Below are 9392 nucleotides of genomic sequence, written 5' to 3'. Positions count from 1 at the left end.
TTGTACCACTCATGTCCTAGGCGCCATTACTGAGCAGTTGTATACAGTTATCCCAGATATGGATACCCTATCATTTGCATGCATCATATTTGTATGTTTTATCCAGTGCTTTCATATTGAGCTTAGAGCTCACGTCCAGTCTTTTCTGTATATCTGGACACCCCATTCGACGGGGCAGGTGTAGGTGCAGGATTGAGCACCAGGAGCTTGGAGTAGCCAGTGACCAGTGAAGACAGCAGGATTAGTTGTAGGTTTTGCCTTTAGGCTATTTATTCGATTTGGTTGTATAAATCGAATTGGTTTTACCGGTTGTATTCTGCCGGTCTGTTTTTATTTAAGTCTTCCGCAGCGATTTATTTAATGCATGTTTAATTATGCTCTTAACTCTGATTAGGTAGCGGATCCGAGTAGGGTCGCTACATCTAGGCCCACCTTTTTTTGGGTTGAAAAAATTTCAACCCAACCCACTTAAATTGTGTGATGGAACGGATCGATCCGGTGGGCCTAACCCAAATTTACGACTCTACTTGTAAGTTCATTCAAAAGAACACATAATAAAATTTATATTCTACATATTTTATTTCACATTATCTTTCAATATTTTTTCTATTTTTATAAAGATAAATTTATTTACCTAGTAATGATTTATTGATCAATTTTTTTTTTATCTAAGCAAAGATTTTAGACTTAAATATGATATATATTTTATTAGTAGGTTGGGTTTGCTAGGTTGACACGCTTCGTCCTGTTAAATAGGCGGGTTGGATTGACGAATTTTTAATCTGCCTAAATTTTGTATCGGCCCACCTTGTATATGGTGGGTTGTGGCGGGTTGCGGGAAAACTCGTCCTAACCCGTCAAATATAAATAAAAAATGGCGGGCCTTGTGTTTGTACAGGCCTGATAAGGTGGAAGCTCTGGTGAATATAAGCGTTGATTTTATGCCCATAAATCCCGAGGTCAAGCCTGTGGATGGGCTTCGAAGGGCGTATGGGGATGATTACTACATATGGAGATTTCAGGTGATGCGTATAATCTGGACCGCAAGAGTTTGCTATCTTTTATTTAATATTCCTTTTCTTTTATATTTGTTATCTTTTATTTAACGTTTAATTGTGTTTTTTTTTTGCAAATTTAACAAAATAATAATATTTAAGTATTATATTATATATAATTAAATATTTAAGTTTAACATACTCATATAATTAAATAATTACATAATATATCGTTCAACTGAATTAGTTAAGCTAGAAATAAATCGTATAATATATTATTAATTATTTATTATATTATTTAACATAAAACAATTAAAATATATTCTACTTAATTTTTTTAAAATAATGTATTTATTTGGTCATTAAATTACAAACAACACACAACATTAATCATACAAGCATAAAATACAAAAGAAAATAAACATAAACGACACATAAGGTTCAAAGAACAACACACAAATTGACCATTAGAAATACTAATATTCCGAATTACTATACTCCTTTGACAAATGGTCATAAAAGCATCCCGAAGTGCATAGTGAGCCGACTTATCTTTTATTTGACGATGTCGTGTAAGAAACTCTTGAAATCAGACATCTCATCACGTGCCCTTTCGACATATGGGGTGGGTGCTTCGCGATAATCTGTGACTGACACATGTTCATCCGTTTCATCTTCAATAATTATATTATGCATTATAATTTATAATGCATGTTGTCATGATATCATGCAAGATTCATTTGCTCCACACTCGGGCTGGTCCAGCGATTATTGCCCACTTTGATTGTATACATCAAATGCTCGTTCAACATCTTTTCTACAACTTCCATGCTGCAAAATATTTCTTCTTTGGACCTTGTGGATTGTACATTGTTTGCACCAGAGTGGTCCACTTTGAATATATATCGTCGACTAGATAATATCTCATGGTGTATTTTTTTCTTTGTATGAATAATTAGCAGGAGGAGCTATCTCGTTGGCCAAATTAGCAAATAGATGAGATTTTGACAACAGATTAATGTCTTTGTTTGAACCTGGCAAACCAAAGTATGCATGTCATATCCACAACTCATAATCTTCCACGGGCTCCAAAATGATTGTTGGAACCGTTACGACCAACATATTGTCCAGCCCAACATGTAGAACAATTTTTCTACTTCCAATGCATACAATCGAGGCTTCCCACCATCCCCGGAAATCCACGTTCTTTTCCAATATGTAGAATCCTTTCAATGTCCTTGACATTTGGAGACCAAAGATACCAGTCACCAAACACCTCCACCATAGCCCGACAAAATCTTTTCAAACTTTCAATCGCAATAGACTCCCCGATTTTAATATACTCATCCGTTGAATCTGCCGATGCACTGTATGCTAAGATACACATTGTAGTAGTTATCTTCTGGTATAGTGACAACCCGGGCCTCCCTAACGCATCTATTTTCTTAACGATATAATTGTCATGCTTTTGAACCGATTCCATAATTCGCAAGAATAGGCGGTGAGACATTCGAAAACGTCGCTTGAACATTGACTCATTGTACATTGGAGACTCTGAAAAATAGTCAGGGTATAAGCTTTGTTTAGCGGCCAATCTATCTCGATTAATCAAAATATGGCCAGGAATCGATCCTCCATGGTGCAAATTATCATCTTCTTCGAAGTAACTGGCGACAACGGTAGCACTTCTTATTAGTTGGCTTAAAACCGTTTGTTGGTCAATGAGATGAAACTCATTCTTTATCATGGCACAAGGGTATCTGACGGCGAGGATGCGTTTGAAAGAAAAATTTGAGGACCTCCCTCATGAAATTCAGTAGGATGAGTAAATGATTATCAAGTCATGGGTCTTAAATATTCATTTCATCGATGAGTAAATTTCACGAGTTGTGTATTTGCAACAAAAACCAAAGTATGATTTGTCTAGTTATGTATTTTCAATAAAATACACAAAGTATGGGTTGTCTAGTTGTGTATTTGTCACAGGTCTTGAATAAGTGATGTGAATTGTAGTTTAGATATGTAACATATCTTTACAAATTTTTATATTTGATTTTTTAAAATTTGTCACGGGTTGTGTCATTGTAATAAAATCCAAAGTATGGGTGGCCTAGTTGTGTATTTGCAATAAAATACTCAAGTATTTGTCACGGGTTGTCTATTTGCAATAAATATCAACTCACGGGTTGTATAGTTGCAGTTATCATGTGTTGTCTAATCGCAATCAGAAACAACTCATCTGTCAACTCTTGTATAGCTGTAGCTGTCACGGGTTGTCTAGTTGCAGCTGTCACGGGTTGTCAAAGATGCATCGTACAGTCTAAATACAGTTCTTTCAATATACACCTTCACATCTCCAAAAAAATCAATCCGACTAAGTTGAATTTCTACCTTCAGACCATATATCCTTTAATCTAGACCGTTGACCCAGATTTGTTATCCAAATGTTTTGGCTATGAATTGAAGTATCATTCGTAGCATTGACGTATATCATACATATTCAATAATTATTTACGATCAAATGACTTCATCTAAACGTGGTGTTGCTTTCTCAATCGAGGATGACAAACTCCTTGTGACGGCTTATCATGACGTCTCACAAAATCCAATAATTGGCATGAAACAATCACGTGATAGGTTGTGGCCGCGAGTTGCAGTTACCTACAACGAACAACTCACTAGTAACTCAACAGAGCCTCGTACTATTAAGGGCCTCCAATGTCGCTGGTTCAACATAAACAAGATTGTACAAAACTTTAGTTTATGTGTTAGCCAGGTGGAACTTAGCCGCCCAAGTGGTGCTCCTGAGAAAGACATTGTGAGTAATTAATTTTGTCGACATATATATGTCAAACTATATATATTTTTTATAGTATGTAACTAAGATACAAATTATATGTGGTTGTAGTTGGATCAAGCAAAAAGCCTTATTTAAGCAATCATCTGGGTCGATCTTGTTTATGTTGAACCACCGACGACATTGGAGGGCCTTAATAGTACGAGGCTCTGCTGACTTACTAGTGAGTTGTTCGTTGTAGGTAGCTGCAACTCGCGACCACAACCTATCGCGTGATTGGTTTATACCAACTATTGGATTTTGGGAGATGTTAAGATAAGCCAGAGTTTGTCCTATTCGATTGAGAAAGCAACACCACGTTTAGATGAAGTCATTTGATTGTAAATAATTATTGAATGTGTATGATATACGCCAATGCTACGAATAAAACTTCAATTCATAGCCAAAACATTTGGATAACAAATCTGGGTCAACGGTCTAGATTAAAGGATATATGATCTGACAGTAGAAATTCAACTTAGTCGGATTGATTTTTTTGGAGATACGAAATTTGATCTAACGGTATATATTGAAAAAACTGTATTTAGACTGTACGATGCATCTTTGACAACCCATGACAGCTGCAACTAGACAACCCGTGACAGCTGCAGCTATACAAGAGTTGACAGAGGAGTTGTTACTGATTGCGACTAGACAACACGTGATAGCTGCAACTAGACAACCCGTGACAAATACTTGAGTATTTTATTGCAAATACACAACTAAACCACCCATACTTTGGATTTTATTGCAATGACACAACCCATGGCAAATTTTAAAGAATCAAATAAAAATTTCCGAAGGTTTGTTACATATCTAAACTACAACTCACATCACTTATTTAAAGCCCGTGACAAATACACAAGTAGACAACTCATACTTTATGTATTTTATTGCAAATACAAACTAGACAACTCATGCTTTGGCTTTTGTTGCAAATACACAACTCGTGACATTTACTCATCCTACTGAAAATGAATATTTAAGACCCATGACTTGGTCATAATTTACTCATCCTACGGAAAATGAATTTTCATGAGGGAGGTCCTTCAAATTTTTCTTTCAACACATCCTCGTCGTCATCTGACGGCGAAGAACAGTCTGGTTCCATGATAAAGAATGAGTTTCACTTTCATCTAGCCCGCGGTATATATCCAAAGTGGGTCACTCTAGTGCAAACCACAATCCACAAGGTCCAAAGAAGAGATATTTTGCAGCACGACAAGAAAGTTGTAGAAAAGATGTTGAACGAGCATTTGGTGTACTGCAATAAAAGTGGGCAATAATCGCTAGACCAGCCCGAGTCTGGAGCAAACTAGTCGTGCATGATATCCTGACAGCATGCATTATAATGCATAATATGATTATTGAAGATGAAATAGATGAGCATGTGTCAGACACAGATTATCGCGAAGCACCCACCCCATATGTCGAAATGACACGTGATGAGCATGTGTGATTTCAAGAGTTTCTGCACGACATCGTCAAATAAAAGATAAGTTGGCTCACTATGCACTTTGGGATGATCGTATTGACCATTTGTGGGAGGAGTATAGCTAGTAATTCGGAATATTAGTATTTTTAATAGTCAATTTGTGTGTTGTTCTTTAAACTTTATTTGTCGTTTATGTTTATCTTGCTCTGTATTTTATGTCTGTATGATTAATGTTGTGTGTTGTTTGCAATTTAATGACCAAATAAATGCATTATTTTAAAAAATCGAGTCAAATATATTTTAATTGTTTTATGTTTAATAATATAATACATAATTATTAATATATTATACGATTTATTTCAAGCTTATCGAATTAATTCAGCTGAATGATATATTATGTAATTATTTTAATTATATATGTGTGTGCTTGTAAAAGGAAAAAAAGAAAAGAAAATGGAGTATATGGTAATATTTAGAGGATATGGGTTGGAAAGTTTTTTGAAAATAGAAATTACGGATATCTATTTTGGAGGATAGAGGATGAAAAATAGAGGATATGTACACAAAACTTAATGATAAATTCTTATACAATATAGCAGGCTTTCATTTACTGTCCCATACTTGTATCATTCATTTTCATATGATCAATGATCACCTGTGAGTTTTCCAGATCAGTTTCAGAATTATTGAGCATATGCTTCCCAATACAAATTGTGACTTTTTTTCCCATTTTATTTCTTTGGTGGTGATAATACAAAGTTATTCTATGTTCCCCTGTTCTGATCCATACAAGTCAAGAATAGGATGTGATTATTGTATTCTGCGTAATCGATTGTGCTATCATCTCAAAGAATGCAAGAACCAGTCTTTATTTAATTATTGGAACTCCTTGATCAAATTTATACCATCTGTTCTGTCCAACAGTCCAAGTGTTCACAGTGTAATAGACATCTCAAATGAGATGTAGGCCTTTCTGCCACATCTAATGCTCCCAGATTATACTATTGGCATGGCACACTGGAAAAAGGAACTCGTCCTTCTTACCTTTTCATTCACGTTTGTTGTGTTGGTTCCGTTCACGAGTAAGAGTTACTGTGAACATGTAAAATAATGCTTGTTTGGATCTAGGGTTCAACAAACTCTAGTGAAAAGGAAAAGTAAAATCTACAAAAACTACATTTCCTTGACTTGAATAATAAATAATTTAAAGACCTTTTAATAGGACTGATGATTATTATGAAATATGAATTGTAAATGAATTTGGTTGGAAGTTTTGCGTTCTTCTTCTGCTTTTAGATCCAAAAAGGGAAATATTTTTTTCGGTGACCAAATTTAGTATATGCTGATACATAACAAATTGGACCAAGTTAACCGATCCACTTCTTGATAATGTTCCAGGAACCTGGTGAAATTGAAGCTGAGTTTGCACAAACTGGTGCTAAAGAAGTTGTCAAGAATTTCCTTGCATACCGTACCCCTGGTCCATTGACTTTGCCCAAAGGTAAAGGTTTTGGATACTCTGCCGATAGGCCATCATGGATAACAGAAGAAGAGCTGGACTATTATGCCAGCAAATTTGAGAAGACTGGATTTGTAAGTGCCATCAGAAATCTTGATATTTTATAGTTATATATCATGGAGAAGAGCTCAGTTACACTAACGAGAAGCGTCATGTATAATATAAGCGCTAAAGATACAATATTGCTATTTTCTTCATTGAGAGATTTTAAGATCTTGAAAATTAAGTTAAGGTTCCCTCGATCTTTCGATAGAGATTATGATCTCTAGATGCGTGTTTAGATATCAAACTAAATTTTGGAGCGATGCTTTGGGCTTATATTGTTGGAGTAATGATTGCCTTTATTGTGGTAGTCTTTGTAAAATAATGAACGAATCATATCGCTTGAGATTTGTAAGGCCGAATAGATTTAAGTTGCACTCCTAAGTGCTAACATAAACTATTTTTTGGTGTAGCGGTGAACACTTTTTCTCTTCGTTTCTTGTAAGTGCTTACAACCTCTTGACATCCATTTGGATAGCAGACTGAATTTTGAAGTGACACTTCGAATACACATTATTGGGAAGCTAGAATTGCTCCTCTTGTCCTCTGGCATAGCATGCATAGAAACATCTATTATCTATTGTTGTTATTAAGTCTAAGCATATTAGAGCCAAACAAAGTGTCATGGTCTGGTGATTTGTCATTTTCTTTTTTTTTTTTTTTAATAATTTCAAATTACAGTTTAATTTCTCCATAATTTTTTTCAATTATGGTATGCCCCATAAAAAAATATAATCGGTTTGAACTGTAGTATGACCCTTCATTACTTTTTACAATTATAACATTCCCTCTATTTGAATATAAATCAGATTAATTATAAAAAAAAACATTACAAGCATGCAACGCGTGCATCGGTATATCAATAATAGTTAGTACCTGAGCTGATGTTCAGTTTAGTATTAGAGTTGTACGGGTATAATGATCTATATATTTTGGGGCAGCAAGAAAGCACTTAATCAATACCCTTTTAAATCCTTGGCTATTGCTAATTGCAGGAGCTGGGAATTGAGTGCACCTTGGTCGAAAGCCAAGGTAAATGTGCCAGTGAAGTTTATTGTGGGAGAGTTCGACCTCACGTACTATATGCCAGGGGTAAAAGAATATGTGCACAATGGCGGGTTCAAAATAGATGTGCCATTATTGCAGGAAGCAGTGGTGATGGAAGGTGCCGCTCACTTTGTTGTTGAAGAAAGGCCAGATGAGGTAAGTGAACACATCTACTCGTTTCTGAAGAACTTCTGAACAATCTCCCTTGTAAAATCCTGTACTTTGTTAAATAAAGTGGTCGTTTATGTGTTTGTGCTCAGCTATCCCTTATTGTCTCCATATTTGCTTGAATTGAAACTACAATTGTTAGTTGATTGGATGTAAAATGGCTGGTTATCTATATCTATATATCTATATCGTCTATCGACATCTATATACCTTGCTCTTCTCTTTAATTGGGTGTAGCAAAGTTGTTTTGAACTGTGACGTTAGTGAAATTTGATCTTATTGACTGTATTTATGGTTGTATGCTAGTTTGTATAACATTTTGTATATTAAGCAACAGATTTTGAATCGGACTCATTGATGTGTCACCAAAAAGATCGAAGAAACATATATCATTGATCACAATAGGCCAAAGATTGATTTCTTTTGCTACACAATACATATATATTCCGAAAAACCTTACTCAAATCTGTTACTTTCTGCTAATATATTATAAGACAAGAATTAGGATGCAAGGATCCAGAATTATGCCTCTCTACTGCCCCCTTATCATCCCCACAACAACTAGATAACTTATAGTAGTCGGAATCTGCAATGCATTTAACACATTAAAGTTTGCAATGACATCCCTACTAGCTTTAAATATTGAGTAATATATGTAATTAAATAATATTTATTCATATTCATTCAATATAATACAATCTAGACAAAGTACAAATAAATATATAAATGCAAACTAACAAGATAATTAAGGTGGTGGTTGATGACGACAGCGACGGAGGGCAGATAAAGACGGTTTGAGGCAGGTGGTGGTTGATGGTGGAGGACACTTGAAATAAAAAGTAAATACAAAGGAGAGTGATAGGTGTTTTTATTTTATGTAAGACTTATAAAATTGATTGACTTTGATTGATTTTTTTAAATTATTTAACTTTGATAGTTGATTGAGATTTTAAAATCATTGACCGCCTCAACTGCTTGCTCGCCCGTCTCGCCTGCTTGCCCGCCGAATGGCCTCGGACCCGCCTACGGAGACCGCCTTAGACAAAGACGGCTCGACCTATCTACCACCTAAACGGTCGTCTTGAACGCCATTTAGAACACTAAAACTAGAATAACCTAAGAATGCTTAACTGATACATATGATAAGACATCATTTGGTGCGAAATCTATCATTTGGTTTAAGTCTATAATTAGAGTTATTATTTCTATTTTTCAATTTGTTATTAACTCAGAATGTGATTCACAAGTTATTAGAATTCCTTGTGAAGTAATTTGTTTATACTCAGTGCGGAAGACGTGTTGAAACATTAGTTTATCTTTATTTACTTTATTTGATTATGATTTATGATG

The 9392-nt window shown here is 35.0% G+C and overlaps 1 protein-coding gene across 1 annotated transcript; it reads left to right on the top strand.

Annotated features, from left to right (window-relative positions):
- The first annotated feature begins 889 nt into the window (after positions 1 to 889).
- Positions 890 to 8214, top strand: LOC140876069 (epoxide hydrolase 1-like). Its single transcript, XM_073279923.1, has 3 exons — positions 890 to 1022; positions 6665 to 6859; positions 7823 to 8214. Exons 1-3 carry the CDS (start codon positions 942 to 944, stop codon positions 8012 to 8014), a joined length of 468 nt encoding a protein of 155 aa, XP_073136024.1. The 5' UTR covers positions 890 to 941; the 3' UTR covers positions 8015 to 8214.
- The last annotated feature ends 1178 nt before the right edge of the window (positions 8215 to 9392 follow it).

The sequence above is a fragment of the Henckelia pumila genome, chromosome 1 (genome assembly GCF_033568475.1).
Source record: "Henckelia pumila isolate YLH828 chromosome 1, ASM3356847v2, whole genome shotgun sequence".
Taxonomy (NCBI): Eukaryota; Viridiplantae; Streptophyta; class Magnoliopsida; order Lamiales; family Gesneriaceae; genus Henckelia; species Henckelia pumila.
This window is presented reverse-complemented; position numbering and strand designations above follow the sequence as displayed.